Source organism: Atheta coriaria, unplaced genomic scaffold (genome assembly GCF_025399875.1).
Source record: "Atheta coriaria isolate IRGN ID8LTWV9N9 unplaced genomic scaffold, Caltech_Dcor_3.1 hic_scaffold_4_pilon, whole genome shotgun sequence".
In the NCBI taxonomy this organism is placed as follows: Eukaryota; Metazoa; Arthropoda; class Insecta; order Coleoptera; family Staphylinidae; genus Dalotia; species Dalotia coriaria.
In genome coordinates, this window is record NW_027045446.1 from 2849339 (window position 1) to 2869820 (window position 20482).

Genomic DNA, 20482 nt, shown 5'->3' on the forward strand with positions numbered 1-20482 from the left:
TATTTCAATTTAATTAAAATATCTCCTTCCAATCGACTTTACTGTAATTACACGTAATTCAACCAAGCTCCTGAAGCTTTTAATCAAACGACAAAAACATAAACAATTTCCAACAAGCGTGCCAACAACGTAGTAAACTTAAATTTCATCGGTAACGTTGTAAGATGGACAGAAAACGAGAGAAAATCGAAGTAAACTACTTAGCAACTTAGTTCCTGTTTTCTCGTGCTTGTCTCGTGGAAAACGTGCCCAATAAACTTTTCGTAATTTTCCTTGCGCTTACAAAGCCTAAGTTTTTGATGACAGAATGTTACAAGCTGTTTTCAAACCCCGGAAAAAAATGTAATCACTTAGAAACGCGATACAAATACATGAAAAATGTTTTAAATTTTTCGAAATCCACTCAGGCTGGCTGATATTTGCATATGGAAAACCGCCGGCGCGCTAAAATTCACACCGACAGAGAAGATTGATTTAGCTTGCGGGCGTTTGCAGGTGAACGCTTTCACGCGCTTAAGATCGCACACCTTAAGCTTTGAGCTTCGGTCTGCGCTTTTCCACATTTACACATTCGCGCATTTAGATTTAGATTTTCGCCGAAAATACGGAAATCCTCCTCTACGCGTACTCACACACCACAAAATTCAGGAAATTCAAGCTCTGCATGATATTTGCATTTCGTTATTTCCGCGAGTTTTGTTTGCTTTGGATTTTTCTCAGGATTTAACTGTATTTAAAGCACTTTCATTATATTTGATTTTTAAATTAAATAAATTAAGGAATATCCTTGGGAAATTTAAGATTTTTCTTTTTATTTCTATCTGTAGGTGGAAATTAAAGTGTTTAATACAAGTACCTACATCCGAATGTTAGAGCAGTGGGCGCCGTTGTGGGAATTTGGGTATTTGAGCATTTCTAATTATAATTTCGTTTCGCGGCCGGCCGGAATTAAGGCGAGGAATTAGGTTGGAGACGTGCGATGTCGAGATGACTGGCGGTGCTGAGACCACAATAGAGGAAGGCAGCGACCTACGGAAATGATTGAGATTCCGCGAATACTTACCATATCCCACATAACTCATGTATTTTAAAAAGAATCACCTGCAGTTTACATAAAATCATTCATAAACATGTCAGAAAAATGTAAATTCAATATTTTTAGAATAAATTACGCAATATACAAAATGAATGATGAAACTTAATTTGATGAATAACATTTTATGTAAAATGGAAGTCAGTTAATTCAGTTATCCTGTAATTTCAATTTTGTTGAAACGCAGAAACAAACTAATTCCTTTTCGGTGCTTTCTTTGCATTCGCAACCGCCATGGAATTAAATTAAATTTAATTTCGCCATCTGGAAATTAAGAAAATTCAATATTTATCAAACCAGTTAAATTAAAAATTTAACTACTCTTGACATAAAAATATATGTCACGCGTCGCCCAATTAGTAATCAAAATGTAGGGCACAATATATTTCTGAGTAGTTTGTTGCGTGGACTGTTTTTCCACATCGATGCGGTTGGTATTTAGTATTTACTCATGGCGTGTGTGCCATGTCAGAGTGGTGCATTCGCGTGCGGCGGCTTGGTTTCGGCCTAGTTGCGGCGAAATATCGAAGGGTGCCGCCCGACAATGGCAATGGCAGGTTGTTGCCTACCTGCAGGCGTTTTTCGCCGTCTCCATCGGCGCCGCCGGCGCACCAGGGTCGAGTTCAACGTGGTATATCAACGCGCTGCAGTTAAATTCGTATGCCGGTCAAGGTCCTTTGCACTCTTGCACTCGGCCGGAAAACACGCTTATTTCGACACGCCTATTTCACCCGCCATAACACATAGAAATCCATTAATCAATTGATACATTTTTTCTGGTTCTTATGATGATATCCCATGCGTATCGTGTTTATTTTGATCGTCGAAAAACTCGAAATTGGCATGCGTCCCATTCGCTTCACGCGGATAGCTGCCCGACACATGTCGATTCGTGTGGCCATTTTACATTTACATGCTGGTGCGGATGTTCGAGTTTGTCGCAGCGCCGGCGACATTTGTTCAACCCCTAGAACATGGCCAGACCAAATCGAACGGAATTATCTGCGTTGCGAATTTTCTGCTTCGACAAGCGCGTCATTTCGTGCACGCCGGAGAATCAAAATTAATTTGCAGTGTAAAGTTTCAATTCCTTGAATCGCATCCAATTATTATCCTGGGATAGCTTGGTTAGAGTACGAGAACTAACATTTGAATCAAAAAATGCAAAATTAATAATATTAGAGGTATTCAGATTTATTTTTAGCATTTTTAGTTAAATTATCAATTTGTTTATTGTTGTGAGTGAATTTGATTTGAAATAAACACACTGCGCGTATCATACTTAAGTATAACTCCATTTTCTGCCTCTAAATGTCGCTAGAATGCGCATTTTGCATTAAATTCAAGCGTGTTTACTCTGCAAGTTATCAGTTGGTGTTCTTTGATAAAACTTTGATAATAACTGCGTCAAAGTAATCTTTATTGTTTATATTCAAAACATCAACAAATAATTTATTATATTAAACATTACTACGCTTTTTAGCAACAATTGTGTTAAATTGCTTTTAATTTATTTTATTTTCACTTTTTATTCTGATTTTAATCACAATCAACCTCATTTATGTTTAATACACGTCGTAGGTTACAAATAATTGCATTGTTCGATATAAAATCCTCCTTATTTGGTGTTTATTACACCATTGTCATATATTTTTTTTACGATATTACATCGTGATGTGCGCTGTGCCATTTATTTTATAATCCAATGATTTCATATTATTTTACGTCCACATCGCGGACAATCTGTGACAACAACCCTTACTAATACAAATATAAATTATTATCATTTTAATATAATGTTAAACATGTTATTTTAAATTTTAAATTTGCTTAAAATATTGGCATAGTCGTTTCACACATAAATAACTGCAATAAAATGTTTTGAATATTTCATATTTCTCCCGCTTGGATATCCCGGTTCAATGTTCAGAAATGAGCAAAAGATGAAGCGATGAAAACACATTATACCGCACCATCATCCACGCCGCCATGTCATTACGTCCCCTTTCTTCCATGAACTGGAAAATGTATTTCGCTGCGTGTCATGGAGACTTTCCACCAACTTGAAAGTCACTGGCGGACTCCCCGCATGTTTATACATTGCATGGCTTAGACCAGAAATACTAGCCGAACATGCAAACACTCTGCTTAAAGAAAAACTTCTTTATACGCTGTATTTTTTTCTCTTGTGCGCTGCTTTTAGCTGCGGTGGCAAATTACTTCCCAGTTGTACCAGTTGCGAGAGCAAGCAAACAAGTGAAAACGATATTCAATGAAAGAAAGAAAAGAAAAACTTTGCAAACAACCACAAGGTCCTTTCGCCTCGGACTACCAGGAAAATATCACACAAAGAACTTGAATTGAATGGCTAACGCAGACGCTGAGAAAAAAAAAGTTTATAAATGAGTCTGTGAATATTATTCAGTTCGGAGAAATTAATGTTGGTGGCCGGCGGAAAAATGCAAATGAGGAGAAGTAAGAAAACAATTTCGGCGCGTGTTTCTAATGCGCTCACAGGCTAAACAAACGAACAAAAGCGCGGCGACCAAAAAATGAAGATTTATGTTTGTTTTATTAATTTAGCCATCTTAACGCTGCGCACAGCAAGGATAATAAATTTTATTTTACTTTACGAGGTAAAAATTAGCATACGATTTTAACTGTTTTTATCGTAAACTTGACTTTTGCCGGTGCGTCACGAGCTTTTACCTTTACCACTCGAACTGTTTCGAGATGATGCTTCAATCTACTTTCAAGCTCAGCGGCAACCCGCCTTCAACTTATGGTGGCACTTAAGTGACACTCAGGAGAATGTGTTCACATCCTTAAAGCTCCAACGGTTATTCACCTGTTTCCTGTATTTATTTTTAGAAGAAACACATTTGATTTTTTAATTTTTGACGTGATAACGTCTTTAAAATCGTTTTAGTCGGGTGACATGTTCAGAAACTTGTGTCACGAGGCCTCCGATCGCAGGTATAACGAGAGAGAGAGAGAGACGGACCGATCTCCCGTCTCATCTCGAGCGCTGCCAGTCATTCCGTGAAACTTGACACGCGGAATCCACACGAGCGGAGGCAGGCATAGTGTTCGAGTGAGTGGACCGATCTTCCGTCTCTCTCACTCTAGCGGCATACAAACGAATGGAGATTTTCTCGTGCGGTTAAGTTTTCGTTGAATATTTAACAGTGAAACAAAATGTGAAGTGCAAGTGAAGTGTTACAACAATTGCAACAAAAAAAACTTATATCACCAATAAGACGTTATCACGTAAACATCTCGATCGTAAACCTACTTTACAAACAACCATTTTTTAAATTTTTTTAAAGTTTTGAATAAATATTAATTAGTAATATTTAACTAGATCCCATCTGCAACACCTTTCCAAGCCTAGCGTTATTCTCAAATTCCCTTTTATGTTATCTATGCTGACGTCGGTGTAAAACGCCCGTTTCGTTGGAAGATAATGAGGAAAAGAGAGGAAATGAACGCTGCAATATTAATAGGGTTAATTAACGCAGCTGTGCCAGCCTCGTGCTGTCATTCCAAGGCGTGCAAAACCGAGGCAATTGAATTAGAAATTAGCATAATTTCGGCCTGAAATATTTATTGTTATTATTTACGTAATACAAAGTAATATTTTGACAGTATGATTGCGGTTATTTGAGAAACAGTCAGAAATAAACACAGAGGCGGAATTGATCAAAAATTTAATCAGAATTTATTTTTATTTGTTAATGCATGAATGTAAATAAATTGTATAATTACGCTGTTTGAAGGTATATTTACCTCCTCAAAATTAAATCATAATAGCCGGCAGTTAATTTTATACAAATATTGAAAACAGCGCAGCCTAAACAAATATTCTCACTCCACTTGTTCGACAGGTTGGTTGTATTAAAGGAAGGCAACTGATAACGGATATACACGAACCACATGCAGCGAAAACACGCGGGGATTTTTAATGCAAAATGTGCATGGGCGCGACATCTACGGGCATAAAATAGAATTATATTTAAGTATGGTAAGCGCAGTGTGTTTATCTCAAGGTAAACTGACTCTAACAATACACAAATTGATAATGAACTAAAAATACAACAAATAATTCTCAGTAACTTTACTAACACTCAATTTCTTGAAATTTTTACTTTTTTTTGTCAAAAAGCAAAAACCTCAGCAAATACTCGTATCAAATGTTCAAACGTCTAATGTAGAAACATTAGAGACCAAATTAAACCTCCCGACTGTTATCGCAATCATCGCCATCACCTTTGCGTTATACGTTTGGAAAAAGGTGTGCGATTGGCGGCGTTTTTGTTCGCTCTACGCTTTTGCCTCGTTTTCGTTCGACGCTGGCAGCGGTTCTTTGTCTTTGTGCGATTGTCCCGAAAATTCACCCGCAGGCCGCGACATGGCAATTGAACCCGTTTGCTCTCTACCAAACCAAACACGGGCCTCGGAAGCCACTCTTCCAGAAGATTACATCGCGACGCCTCGCACTTAATTAGTGTAATTGAGGCTGTTACAACATATTCACGCAATAAAATCGACGATTATTCATGATTTCCTTTTTCTTGGTATTTAGCGAAAAATTACATGATTTGTCAAATTATACATTAATTGAGATTTATTTGACGGATTTTTAAGATATAAAGTGAGATAAACGCACTGTGCATGTTATAATTAAATGTATTTTAATTTTCTACCGCTAGATGTCGCTAGAATGCACATTTTGCATTAAATTCAAACTTGTTTACTCTGCAAGTTGCACATGAATTTATTTATCAGCAAAATATAAATATTAGTCATTTTTTACTTCTGCTAAAAATATATATCATCTATCCGCATTATTTCTGCTGTTATCAGCGTTTATAATAAAATTTTAATGCATCATTACAAATGCACCAGCATTTTACCATTTTGAATTTATATTTTTAATGTACATCGAGTGGCCTTGTTGATCCCACTGGATAATAAGCATTGCGTGTGCATATGTGCACCCGTTCGACGCGATACCACACCAGCAGGCAAATGGATTGCATTTTAAATTTCGCATTCGTGACCAAACCGACTGCTGATTGCAGCCGACATTACGTCAATGGCAATCTGATTTACCTATTAGCCCATATTCTGGATTTAAGTGTGCTTAATGACATTGAGAACGCCCCCCAGCATAAAATAGCTTAGTGCGGAAAGTTTTTATTTCAATTTTATTTTCAGCCAACTTGTTGCCAAAGACGATAAATTCTTGATGCAACAATTAAACAGCCGCAGTAATTAAACGCACGCTATGATTACAGCATTTTGCGTAATCTCCACAATTCAGCAGACGACCCACTCGGAGGTTAATCGAATGCTGGTGGGCGTAATTTATTGGTGAAATTAGTTATGCATTCATTACGCTTGCCCCGGCAAGGGAGAAACTCAACTTAAAGTTGTGATAGCGGGGACAACTTTGTGTTATGCAAATTTGAGTGCAGATAGTTCAAAGTTTTCTAACTTATTAAATAAGCATATTAAACGTTTGTTTTAACAAAAAATAAATAAAATTTAATAAAAATTTATTCTAACCCGGTTTCTATTTTGATGATCGCCTGACGACGAACGTCCAACAATGTAAACAACGCCATGAATTACCCTCAACTCAACTTTTAGTTTGTCGCTTCACAATCAAAACAACTCGACAGTCAACAACTGAAAACTAACTTCATAAATTTATTACGCGAAACTTTTCCCTTAGTTATATTTAGCACTTAACTAAATCCATAAAAGTTGAAATCAGAATTTCTTCGTTATTCATAGCGAATGGTGAATACTTTGGGGGTTGAATTGCAGGATGTTCGGTTGACCTACCTGGCGGTCGTGTCCGTTCACGCTCTCGTCGGGCGGTTCAACAGCCGAGCGGAGGCGCCGCTATCGATTTCGTTCTTTGGGTGAACACCCCCGAGCCGCACTGTGCCACTGTGCCAGCGCGGCGGCGCTCCGCTTGCATTCACAATGCTCATTTTGAGTGCTGTCGGTTGGGGGATGGGGCATGGTGTGCGGAAAATGCGTGCGAGCACACACCTCCTCACTGCTTAAAGAATGCTTAATTATTTAGGGGTGAAAATGCAGCTATTCCAATGGGGAAACAAAAAGCATAGGAATTCAGAGTGGTAACATACAGGTGGCAATTAAAAATTTAATACAATTAATGAATTATATAAATAATTAAACTTCTACGGCTTTAAAAGTAACTTTTGCGGTTTTGAAAAAGTCAAAAAGTTTCCATTCATTTATTTTCATTCATTTTATTCAGCGACCATTTTTCTTGTTCCGGTTCTTTTAACTTGTCTTCCCATTGTTCCCGAGTTCGTCCTCGCTCGCCAAACATATGCCATAGATCTGTCTTGCCATTGTTCAGTTTTAGCGTTTTCTATATATTCTATTTCTTAGAAATGCACTTGCACACTCTTGAAAATCTTATTTGCTCCATACCAGTGGAAACTTAAGTGAATCGATGTTGGAACTTATCTGCACGCCGAGCTGAACAAGTTCAATAGATGCCCACACGCAGATAGCGTAGACTTTGAGATGGATGGATGGATGAACCAATGAACAACTTTCGTGAACGTAGAATAGCCAAGAAAAAACTCGAAAGAAACCAGTGTGTCGTAAGTTATTTCGTATTTCAATGAGTTTTACATATACGAGTATTTCCAAAGGTAGTTCAATGTTCATAAATAAATCAAAACCTTTTTTCTGAAGAGAAAAAAAATCAAATTTATTGAGTTTTATTAATTTTTTGTCTGTTTGAATATTTTTTGTTTTTTGGTGTAAAGGAATAAAATTGAGGTTAGTTAACCTCAAATTTGTTGAAGGATGTAGACATCATAAAAGAATTATTACCATTTTGACACCAAATCGACTAAAACCTATAAAAAACAACTTCATTCACGCTAGAAGCTTTAAACGATTTCCAATCCCGTTTGCCCTGATAACATTCAAAGTGTTTACACGCGAGAGGCGCCAGTTAAGCGCGAAGCGGTGTAACGACGCGTTGTAAAAACGAAAGGCGAAAAGCGGGGTATTTGTAAGGATAAGACGCGGCCTAAAAATGCCCGGCCGACGCAAATCGTCCCTTTTCTTCATCCTTTTCATTCAAGCAAATCTTCCAATAAAATGAAATGAACCCATCCGCAAGGACTCCTCTCCATCAAAACGAAAGAACACTTGTTAGCGAACTTACTCTCCACCAGAGTCCTTAGAAACGCAAAAATTAAAACTGACTCCACAGAAAAAGTTTTCGGGCGACGAAAATTAAAACCGTGATTATGTCGAGTAATTTAAAAGATATTTTGTTATGTGAAATAATAAATCAAATCCGTGAATGTGTCGGAAGATTAAATGCAAATTTGAAATCCTGTTTGTGAAAGAGTTATGGTTTTTTTCGTCTGGTAAGATTCGGTTATCTAAGTAACGGACGCCCGAGAGGGATTTCCAATGCTCGAAACGAAAAATTCCCGCCAGCAAACAGAATTTAATCAAGGACCTTATGATTTATGATGGTATTTTTTCATCGTGTTTTCCGAATAAATTGTTACGCTCTAAAACAAAACCAATTCTAGCACGAAAAAATGTAATACACGTGAGTATAACATGTTTACTTTAAGATAAGTTTTTTTTTCTGTTTTTACTTTTTGGGGAAAAGTGAATTGCTGTGTCGCCAAGAACTCTTTGAAATTTTTATTAGCGTCGATTGCTTCCTCGATGCTCATGTCGTCATGCGGCTCGGTTTGTTTAGTGGCAAATTCAATTAGGAAATTGAAGTGGGAAATACAGGAAGCGCGCTTCCAGAGGCCACAGAAAGGGGCGTATCGACGGAACCAAAAATAAAAGCGCACGAAATTTCACTGAGGTGCAAAATATAACTCCCGAAGAAATATATTCCCTTTGGCGTTTGACCACAGGGCAAATATAAACGTTTTTATTATTTAATGCCTTCATTATGCGTATAAAAGAGAAAAATGAATTTTTGTCATCGTAAAACAAAAAAGCGCGTAAATGAAGCTTTAGTAACTTTTATTATATATTTTATGATTGAGTTTTATGACGACAAGGCAATGAAAATTTTCGGTGTTAAGCTAAATTCGCAAGTGGAACAAGATTTCGGCTTCAGGTGAAAGACTAAGCGTAAAAAACAAGCCAACGCTTCATCAAAGAGAAAACTTCGAGAAGCCAGCGTGCGCGCAGATTGTCGTTGATTAATTGTTGTCATTTAAGAGTAGCCCAACTTGAGGCATGGTTCAGCAAGCGAAGTTTCTCGATTCGGCAAACATTCATTGGCCATTTGTCATGGGAAATTATACTGACGCTTTCCTGGCTTTTTCACAAACCGATTAATCATATTAAAAGTGACAGATTTTTTCCTCATAAAACATACATCAGCTAATATTTAATATTTTAAAAATTAATACTTTGCATATTTATTGCAGATGAATGGAAATTGCCTTCGAGTTTTGGACGAATAGTGCCAGCGATGCTGAAACGTAGAAGTTAAGCGGGTTGACCCGGACTCGCTCTACGCCGCTGTGCTCACCGGAAAGGTAATTGGCAGGAAGGGAACACAGAGATGTGTCTCATTTAACCATCGCTGTCGTTATCTGTCGCGGGCGTATCGGGCTAACGAGTCAAACCCGCACACACATCAATTTGATATTCCGACTTCATATCATCCTGGGTTTGTGTCCAATCCCAAATTTTATTGAATTATCTGAACAAGAGATGCATGAATACTCAGTCAATAATTTCAAAATTGATAATTTTATTAAAAGACAAGAGTATATTAAGTATAAAGTAGATAAATGAAAATTTTAGTCACAAAATTGACAAATTTTGATAAATTGGCAAATGCGCAGGCGTAAGTTCTACCCCGTGATTAAAACCCGTGATTAAAGTACTTTAGTCACGACTTTGACTGTCCGTGTATTAAATACCATTTTTCGTGCCCAATAACCGTGGAAATCACGCGTTTTAAAAGTAAAAGTAGAAAAATGCTTTTTATTACATTTTTTGATTTATTTTCGTGTGCATCATGCCGAAAAATATTCCTGAGTGAATTACGTTCCGGAAAAAAATCTTAGCACGGTAATTCCCTAAATGGGGTGGCACGTGATTTGGTCACGTAGTATCCCCGGAACGTTGCGGGTCATTTCATGGCCTTCTGCAACAGCACTATCGGAGATTTTCGTAGGGCGAAAATTCCAACAATGCAATCGAATCAAATCAGATGGAATGTTTGTTTGTCCTTGCCGCCAGCCAACCTTCTTGCAAAAAATCCAGTATTAGATTATTGGATAAGTGTGCGACCTCAATTACTGGCCCACAATCCAAAAATTGCTTCCCAGAAGAAAAAAAAAACACTCGCAGGTTTAATAAATTAATTTATTGATAATTTTTTCGTTTATGATTAGAATTGTGACCTAATTGAGGTGTTATCTATGGGTTGCATCTACTTTGCAAAATTTTGAAAGTTAATCACTGGTTTTGGCCCACAGGCGCGATAAGAACTTTTGATAACATGAGTTATTTTAAGGGGAGGATACCAAACGGCACGCATTATGGAAATTTTCATGTTTGTTGCTCATTTTAATTAAAACGTTGAATAAATTCAGATGAAAACGAAAATAAATTACATTTACACCTTTTTATCTAAAAATAAAACAAAATTAACATTTTTGTGCGTAGTTGTTGGAGTATACTACAAGTATACTTGATTAGCTCTTGATTAAGCCTTGATCAAGGCAGGTTCTTGTCGAATGTCGATCACAAGTTGTTGGTGTGTCTGTTGGCGGCTTGTTGCGATGATTAAAATCCGATAGAAACACTTCAGGAGATGTACGTGATGCGACGCCGCCGCCAGCGTGATAAACACGTTCGACGGGGCGGGTAATCCCTTTTTGATTGCAACCCCTTCCTTTGGAGTAAGGTTAATCTCTTGGAATCGTCAATTTTCCTAACCTTTCCAACTTTCAATAATAACTTTCTAAGAAAAATCAAAAAATAATTCTAGGTTAGAATAGAATACGAATTAGGTTAGGATACTCGTATATCAGTGACAGGCTGATATCTGCTCTATGCTTGTGTTTGTTGTGGTTTTCTTGGTTCTATTGTGGTTTGTTTGAGCAAACATTCGTTTCGAATCGAAGCTGACGTGCGTATTGATTGTCTTTTCGTTTCTTGATGTTCTACGATGTGTTATCATGTTGTATTGACTCACTTGTCGTTCAAACGTAAAGTGAAGTGAAGCTTTTCCATCAGCAAATCAAAACATGTTTAAGCGTTTGAACATCACAAGTTGATTGCAATTTTTATTTTTCAAATGGAAATTTTCTTTCTATTTTTAGTTTTCTTTCTGTTTTTATATGGTTTTAAATGTGTTGCATCATCAATTTACAATCGTCTACCTACTACCACATTGTTGAACACCGGAAAGTAATTAGTTCATTAGGTAATTAGGTAATTGAGTAATAAATTAGTCAAAGGGTGTGTGTCTGAGTGCGAGAAATGAGATTTCTTCTTGTCGGTGGCGGTTGGTCTTTATACATAGTTCGTTGTTCGCACACACGTTGCAGAGCGAGTCGGTGTTCCGCAGCGAGGTATCGATTAGGGGCGCGTTCCGCCACCGCCACCAACCGCCGCCGACAACAGCCACCCGTGCACTAAACACAACAAACAAATGTCAGATATTATCCAACGACTAAATATTTGTATTGCCATCGTAAAAAAGTCAAAACGTAAATATATATTCTTGAGAGGACTTGAATAAATATTGCGATACCCACGGATAAAATAATGTAAAAGGTAAAAATTCATGATAAAAGTTAGTTTTAACATGGAACTTTTATGAGAAATAGTTTCCATCGGAGGAATTCTGCGGTGAAATTTGCTGGCTTTCTAGAGCGAGGAGTAAAAATGCTCGCCAAGCAAAGCACTGCCGAAGACGATTATTTTCCAGCGCACGTATTCCACAGTGAGGTGACTCATGTCTTCCAGAGATCTTGAGCAAAACGTGGAATTGAAGTTTTTTGATGTGATGCAGCGATATTTATCCTATCGGGGCAGACTCAAACGGAAACTGACTGGAATGCGCAAATTGTTTTTCAGAATTCACTTGAAACATGAAATATTTGATCAGAATTATCTTCTCTTTTCTGTAAAAACGATGTTATGAGATAATCTTGCTATTTCAGGACCTTTTTCTGACCTTCTGTCAACTGTCAACACCTTTTTACTTTCAAAAGTAACAAGATAATGAAAGTAAGATCCCTAGAGAAAATATTTAACAAAAATAATGTTTTTACCTTATTTTAGAGTAAATTATAAAATATAATAAAGAAATTTTGTTATATTCAGTTTTTTCTTTGACGTATTTTTTGAAATTTTGGAATTTAAAAGCTCTGAATGTATTTTTAAAATCATTCTTTAGCTCATATTTCAACAACCTGTTATTTTTTGCTCACTCAAAGGTGAATTTCAATTAATTTATGCATGAAGTTCGTACGATGTACGTTTATTATTCATGAGCTTCCAGCGTGCGCAACGACTTGATCTCCATCTGGAGCATTCGAAAAGCGCGGAGAAAAAATGTATCACCACTTAGTGCGGGCTAAAAAAATAACATTACCCTTTTCGAAATGCAAGCTTTTATTTCCATCTCCAAGATTCTATATTTATCTCAACGCGACATTAATTCAATTCATGTGAATTCGTCGAAATTGCGACGGAGCGCGGGAGAGAGCGTAATTGTTATTCCGATGTCGGTTTGGAGCCAATCGATTCCTCTACGCGCGCCGAGAAGGATGAATAGCAGAAGAGAAATGAAATAGAATCCTCACATTTGAAACAAAAGCAGGCGCTTCGGGAGGAATTAAGAAATAACTTAAGTCGATGTTAGTCACCATCGGCGCCAGAGACAAATCGATTTCTAACGTCGCCAGTTTATTCCGCATCAATTCCATTCAATAAAATTCATAAAAAATACGAAGAAGTTTCCTAGGCGATGGAAAGTTATCAGTTTATAAAGTTTTAATAGTTTAGGTCGAACCACAAAGTGTATAAGGGCCGAAACTAAATTTTAATTGCATAATTCATGAGGAAATTATGCCTCGGAGATTATCTCAAAATATTTAGTTTATGGAACGATAATACACTATATATTTATTCGGCAAAGTAAAACTTGACTAAACTACTTTGTATACGTTTATACTTGAGTCGTAAAGTCAATCTTAGCAGCTTCTAAAATTTCAGTCATTAAGAACTAAACTGTAACTAAACTGAAGTTTCAATGCACCAATCACAGCCTGACGAAACCATGTTTCATGTGCAGTGCATATTTCCACATCAAAATATTGCATTTCATGGCGCAAGCAAAGGAAATTGAACACCTGAACACAACTTTACTTGCCATAACTAAACAACATGCATAAATATGAGAATCTTATGTTCAACGTAGAAATTCAACCCGACGGGTTAAGTTTAGTGTACGGATACGGAAATCTGCGGTTTCCGGCTACTTCCCAGGGTTTAAAACAGTTTAGCCAAGGATAATACGAAGCAATACTCTACGTGCACAAAGCTGGAACCAAATCATTTCCAAAGGAAACATTTACTTATCGTTAAATTGACGTTGAGACATTGTTCCAGCTTACATCATTAACCACTTGACAAATGATCAAACACAGGACTATATTATAATTCCCATCAAATATTTCTCATCAAATCATGCCCATTTGCATTTTATTGTAGTAATAATTGCTCGTTAGAGAATAATTTTCCAGTGCGGAAGGTTGTTGCTAATTCCTGTGGTAAATATGCCCAGAATGTGAGCATGCTTGTATTTTGGGCTTTTGTTTCACGTACGGAATGATGCTTTGTGCAGGGCAGACAATGGCGGAAGCTATCGGGGGCGACCGAGGGCTAATGGCAACTAATAAGAATTATTTATAGCTGTGGTACAAGCGTGTCGTGCATTACAGAAACATCAAAAGCTTGGTTTTGCTTTTGGTCATAACAAAGGATGCATAGGATAATTTGTAGCCAGCGAATTAATTTTGACAAAATATTTAACATATTAAAATTTAAAAAATTGGTTTTTCTTAGTTTATTAGTAAATATTTTGTTCTTTTGCAAAAAAAATGGTAAAAATTGGCAAAAAGTGAAATTTTAATTTTTTAATTTTAATTTCACGTTATAAAACACATGGTATAATATATTATGACGTCATTGTTGAGTTAAAATCAAGTATTAGTTTTTTCAGCTAAAAATTTTGTTTTTACAATAAATTTTGATTTTTTAACTCGAAAAAATCACTTTAGATTATTTCCAACGTTACTATTGAGTTAATTTAATGAAAAAACATTAATCTTACTAAAAAATGACGTAGTTAAATTGTCAAACTGTAACATAACCCAATTTCAAATCAATAAGATCACATAGGTTATGTTTTTCTTAATGATTGTGTATTTGTTCTTTTTCTTGTTTATTGTATCGTGAAGAAGCCTAATGCGATTATGATTGCACTCTGCTCGTTTCGTTGTCGTCGCGCGTTCGTTTTGTTAATACCCCGCGTGGCCCACATTTCTAGGACTTCCTAGGTTTAAGTTCTCCCTCGCAGCTCACGTTGATGTTGATGCTCACGACTTTGCCGGCTAATGCCGGTGTTGCTCAGTGCACTCGCTCATTACAAATACTCGAGCGTTCGTAAATAATAGAAATGTTTAGGATTAGACCGGCACGAGTGGCAGTCCAGGTGCGGGCTAATAGGGATTTGTCATGCAGCAGTTGTAAGCTGGCGTCGTAAGCACCCCAAACGACAAGCATTTACGATACATGCGCGTGGAAAATGGTTTTTCGCTCAAATGCAAGTGGAAAACATTCGGAATATTTAAATTACTGCGGTTGCGAGCACAGGAAAGTGGAAAAGTTTTCGAATGTGAAAAGTTTTAAGTAATACACATAATATTTTACACTAAATTAACATGTTTAATAATTTATTTAACCTCACTTAATTTAATCTAACTTAGTGAATGAAATATTGAAATTGAGTGATTTTTGTTGAACTCACCAAGCTAGAAGTCTCTTGCTATCAAAACAGCAAAGTCAATTAAATCAAATTTACGAGTTTAATTTGGTTCGAGTGCTCCTTTCTGCGCCAGCCGCCAGCCGCCATTATTTAAGCGAGAATCCTTTGCGTCGCTGGCGCGTCGCCACTTCCAACTTGTTACCGCGCGTTGTTAGCGCCGGAATATTGATGTTATTGACAAATTGATGACTCGCTTTGGTGCTAGTGAAATAGATTCACCATCGTACCGCACTAATTCGTGTCGGTGCGGCAATTACGAATATATCCAGGATGTTGTTCACCTTTCAATATAAAACCAACTTTCGATCCATCACAATTGACGTCCACTGTAATGGAAACTTTTCAAAAACACGAATTATTCGGCTCTATTTTGACAGTTTACATAACCAAACATAACCCTAACATAACCTAAAAATAAAAACGGTTATTAACCGAATTTAACCTCAATTCTATCAAAATATTTTACACCACGATATATTTTTGAAGTGATGATGGTAAAATGACTTCATTCCGTGCCACTGTCAACGTGAGCCTCTCGTGTGTCGAGTGTTACTAAAAATACTTGCAATGGAGTAATGTTCCGGCGACACGTGAGGAGATCGTTAAATGATGGAGTGCTGCACTCCAGAAACAACTCGCTGGTTTCATTATAGAAACCTGTAATTATCACTCAATATTATTCTCATTGTTCCATTAAAACCTCATATAGCTATATTCCTTAAACAATTTTTTTGATTTTCAGTTTATTTTGCGTTGTTATGTCCGAAGTGCTTTCATTAATGGCACAAAAGTACATCAAATGCTGGAACTGTAACATCTTTCTCACTGGATACTTACATTTCATACCTTCGCTAGTTTAGCAGTGAGCGAAAACGTTGTCTGCTCTTATCTGCTGGGTCATAAACATTTTCCACGGCGTCGTTCCGCGCAATATTTTTCGGCTCGCAGTGTTATTACGCCGAACCGCACACGCAGGCTCCGAAAAGTGGGTTGATTATGGTGCGGCTGTTACCTTTCGCAGCAGCTTACATCACCAACACCTCTTTCTCCTCCTTCTCTGTATCGGTTTGCTCGCACATCGCACCTTTTTTTACGCATTAATGTACGAGCGCCCAATCTACCCCTGCAAGTTTTACGACTTAATGGACTTTCTGATATTATACCGAAAAAACCGAACTGATCATTAATTCTAATACACAGAACTAAAATACAAGCATTTTGGTTTTGTTTTCGAGTTGAAGCTGTCAGATACAATTGTTTTGGTTGGCGCATCTCGAGTTTATTGAGGAGATAATCCTTATCCGCTGGTGGAATACCAACACGCGTGGTTGTGACTGCCGTAAACGAGCAAAACGTTTCGGTTCTTGTTGGATAAACTCTGAATAAATATTGATTTTCTAGATGTGCTCTGCAGTGCACTATAACCACGCTTTAAAATAGCGCAGTATTTACTTGAATTGAATCTATAGGGATATAGAAAATCATTCGTATTTGAATAGTAAAAATTGTATAAATATTGATTTTTAACGGATTTTTTTGTGTTTTGTTTTAGATGTCCTAATATGGGTTATACTCGGTTGTTAATCACAACGGCTCTAATCCTCCTGGCCACTAGGCAATCCTCAGCAGAAGAAATTATAGACCCCGCGTAAGTAAATCTATTTTTTTAAAAACTTTTTGTAAAAAAAAATAAAAAAACAACAACAAAAAATATTTTCCGCTTTATGGCTACCGGTTTTTGGGGTTTGTGATAAGCAAATGTCTGATACCCTTGTTTTTTTCAGAACACAACTCTTTGCTAAATTGGTGCGGTCCAAAACCCAGCAACAACTGCAACCACCACCGCCGCTCCTCAATTCAGACTCACAAAATGATACAATTGATTACAGGTAACTCTAAGTTCATATTATTCTGTAAATTCATGACATTTGCGATAACAATTAGATCCATTATGCAATTGGAATAATTGTTCTTGAGTTGGCAGCTCGGTAACATTATCGAGAGATTGTTATTGTAAACCATTGTAACCCAAATACAAACAGAGCAATTTGGTCAATACGAGCCGTTTGCAACCGGACGGAATGCGTGGCTCTTGTTTAGTGTGATCCTGATCGCAATACTGATTAACTCCCACTATAATATACATAGTTTGTGGAGGTATGCATCGAGTTCAATCGATTTTAACCATATACAACCGGAAGGTGAAGCCTGGACAAACTGGAAACCGGATAGAGGAAGCATAATGCACTTTAACTTAAAAATACCGATGCAATTTTGCTTCTTTTATGAAGCTACGATTTTATTACCAGTATAAAGTTATGTGTAAAGTTAAATTTACGAGTTTTTTTCGTTTTATGTTTCAGATTTGAAGGAAAGTCAGATAAAGAGTTTCTGGATGAATTGCTAACATCAGATAGATATGATAAGCGACTTTTACCACCCGTCAGAGGTACGTATATAAAATAAAATATAAATTAACATTAATAAATAAATAGTTTCCATTAAATTAATCTCTAATTAATAATGTAGTTTAATATGCTTTCAATATTTGTGTTTCCTAAATATTACAAACAATATATTGCAATAAATTTAAATTATTATTAAATTTTGCAATATTCATATTGCAATAAATATAAATATCTAGACTTTTTCGTTAACAAAATTAAAATTTAATCATTTTGGGTGTTGTATGTGCAAATATTCAAATCGCTGTTTATAATTGACGGCAAAACGGAAACAACGAAATTATCCGGTGTGTCCGCCAAAGTATTAATTTAAATGCATGCCAACGTTTGAATCATTTTCATTATGACACATTCTGTAACAGGTTTCGACATTTTGTTGTTTTTTACTGCCCACATTCAAATTATTAAAAATTTAAATTTTTATGTTGCAAGTGCTTTGCAAGAGCTTTGAATAAATCATTTTTCATTTATTATTTTGTGTGTTATAAAATGATAAATGCTTTTATGCATTTTATGCAAACGTTAAAACCGGTATTATCTTGTTTGTCTTGCTGTTAGTAGTAGTAGTGTAGAAGAAAAAATGCAAAAACTGATGATACAAGTGTTTAAACTAGAATATTCATAAATTAACCTCATTTTTGTTTGTTTTTGTACGTTTTACACTTGGTGAAGTTACACAAATGAAATTTAATTATTCGAAATCAACTTTTTCAATTTCATCAGTTATGAACTGATGTGAAAAGTTGAAGTGGAATGTTTCGTGGTTGCGTGCTGAGCAATAATCGCAATATCAAACATCGCCGACAAAGTTTGAGCTTTGTTTGTCGCTGCCGGCGGCAGCGGCGACTGAAAGTCTTGAAAATTTCGCTTAAACTGGGTTACACTCATACGCCTTGCGATAACTCACAGTTTCATTTGCTTTTCTGTGGGTACCAAATGTTTATTATCCCATAATGTACATGCTGTAAAAGATTAAACTCTGCATTAACAATTTTTGTTGATTTTATCGCTTAAAATAACGAATAAAGATTAAAATGTCATGGAAATCATTTAACAATTTGACATATCAGTAGGTATTATTGGAAAACATGCAGGAATAATTGGAATAATGGAAAATTGTTGTTGAAAAAATGTAAAATGCGTATCCTGCCAAGGGTAGCCGACTAAAACAGGCAGGCGCATTGCGGCAGCGAACGGACGAGCAATAAAAACTAATAATAACTTCCACCCCTGCCGGCGGGGCGTCGTAGCGCATATATCGGTTCTAATAAATAATACACAATATTAAATTGCAAACGTCAACACGCGTTTCCAAGCACTCGTAGGAGTATGTACAGGAATATGAAGGCCGTTCATGAATAAATTTCCCTCCGTGCCATTTCTCATAATATTTTCATCCACTTGTAATTTTGAGAACGAGTTGTATTAATAGTTATAGCCTAGAATAAATATGTCAAGTTTTTGGTGTTGTCAGAACGTTGATGGTGATGTCTGGTTGGTGGTGGTGGTGCAAAAAATGTTGATGGCATTTTTTTGTTTTGTTCTGCCTGTTCGCAGATGCAGACTTCTGCTGCGGCTTGCATCGTCCTCAGGATAAACCGGACTTCAAAGATCCGAAGGCGAAACTTCGCGTCGGTCCGTTTTTCTTTTTCATAATTAGCCCGTGTTTTTCTCTCTTTACTCTTTTCTCTTCCGTCCTTTAATCTGTTATCAATGTGTACACTAATTTCTTCTTTCAATTTTTTCTTGTCTTCTGCTTCTTTTGTGCGACAGGGATTAAAATTTCACGTCATGTGAATAAGGGAAGAAAACAATCGCCAGAAGCAAACCGCTTTGTCCTTTTCCGGGATAGATAGCATGATCAAACGTTTTGAGATTTATGTCCACGCTTGTGCTGAAAGTTCAGGCCTAAGAAGGAGGAGAGGAGAAGAATTATATGCACAAAGCGGCTCGTGTGCTTTTCGATGGTGTTTTCTTTTTGTTTTCTGTTTGGCGATGTTCTTTTTCTAAGTACTTTTGTGTGCTTTGCTGCTGTCATGTTACATGTAGCACTAAGTCTTGCTGTTTTTGGAGCTGGCTTACAGCCAGAATAACAATCCCCACATGCATGCAATTTGGATACTTTTTTCTGTTACTGATTTAAGGTTAGATTTACATACATAGCTTTGCAAAATGATATAAAAATCGTTATGGGACGATCAAGTGAATATGAAAATAGAAAGAAAAAAAATAGCAAAAAGTTTTTTTACATTAAAATTTTAACGAGAATTGATCTGAACGTTTTTTGTATAGATTCCGTTGGAATTAATTTGGCAAAAGCTTTTGCCAACTTTTCCAATTCAAGCGTATAATTAAACATCGTCTTCTCAGCTTTTTTATTTTTAATGTTAGTTTTTCAAAGTACAAAAAGTTGGATTTTTTAAAAAGATTTTAAGATGATAAAACTAAAAATATCTTTTAGTGGCTTTAAAAAGTTATTACAAATCTTAAAAATGTGAAAAATTACTTAATTTAATAGATACTTTAGAGATACATAAAGAGAGCAATTTTTTAAACAGTTTTAGTTTAAAGTTGTTTTATTTTTGTTGTTGTTGTAAAGGTTACTATATCATTAAAACAGAAGTGGATTTAATCCTTAAAGGTTGAGTTTATTGCTGATTTTGATGAGTTGCGAGTTTATTCGTTCGCGACTGCTGGAAAAAATGTTGCCAAGCATTTGAAAAAGAAATCATTTCGATGAGGTTCGAACCTTGTGTAATGTTTACTTTCCGTTCGTTGCGTTTCGATATCGTAAACTCGCTC

At 36.4% G+C, this 20482-nt stretch overlaps 1 protein-coding gene across 11 annotated transcripts in view; it reads left to right on the top strand.

Annotated features, from left to right (window-relative positions):
* LOC135790272 (glutamate-gated chloride channel-like) overlaps window positions 1-20482 on the top strand; it is a 37332-nt gene that overhangs the window by 5628 nt on the left and 11222 nt on the right. For 6 of the 11 annotated variants that reach the window (XM_065300440.1, XM_065300441.1, XM_065300442.1 and 3 more), the window contains exons 2-6: window positions 9568-9678; window positions 16768-16863; window positions 17000-17104; window positions 17579-17664; window positions 19238-19315. In XM_065300440.1, coding sequence (XP_065156512.1) covers window positions 16778-16863; window positions 17000-17104; window positions 17579-17664; window positions 19238-19315 — 355 coding nt within the window. In that variant the 5' untranslated portion in view covers window positions 9568-9678; window positions 16768-16777. The remainder of the gene's footprint in view (window positions 1-9567; window positions 9679-16767; window positions 16864-16999; window positions 17105-17578; window positions 17665-19237; window positions 19316-20482) is intronic. The other 5 variants (XM_065300443.1, XM_065300448.1, XM_065300449.1 and 2 more) reach the window with 1 other exon arrangement.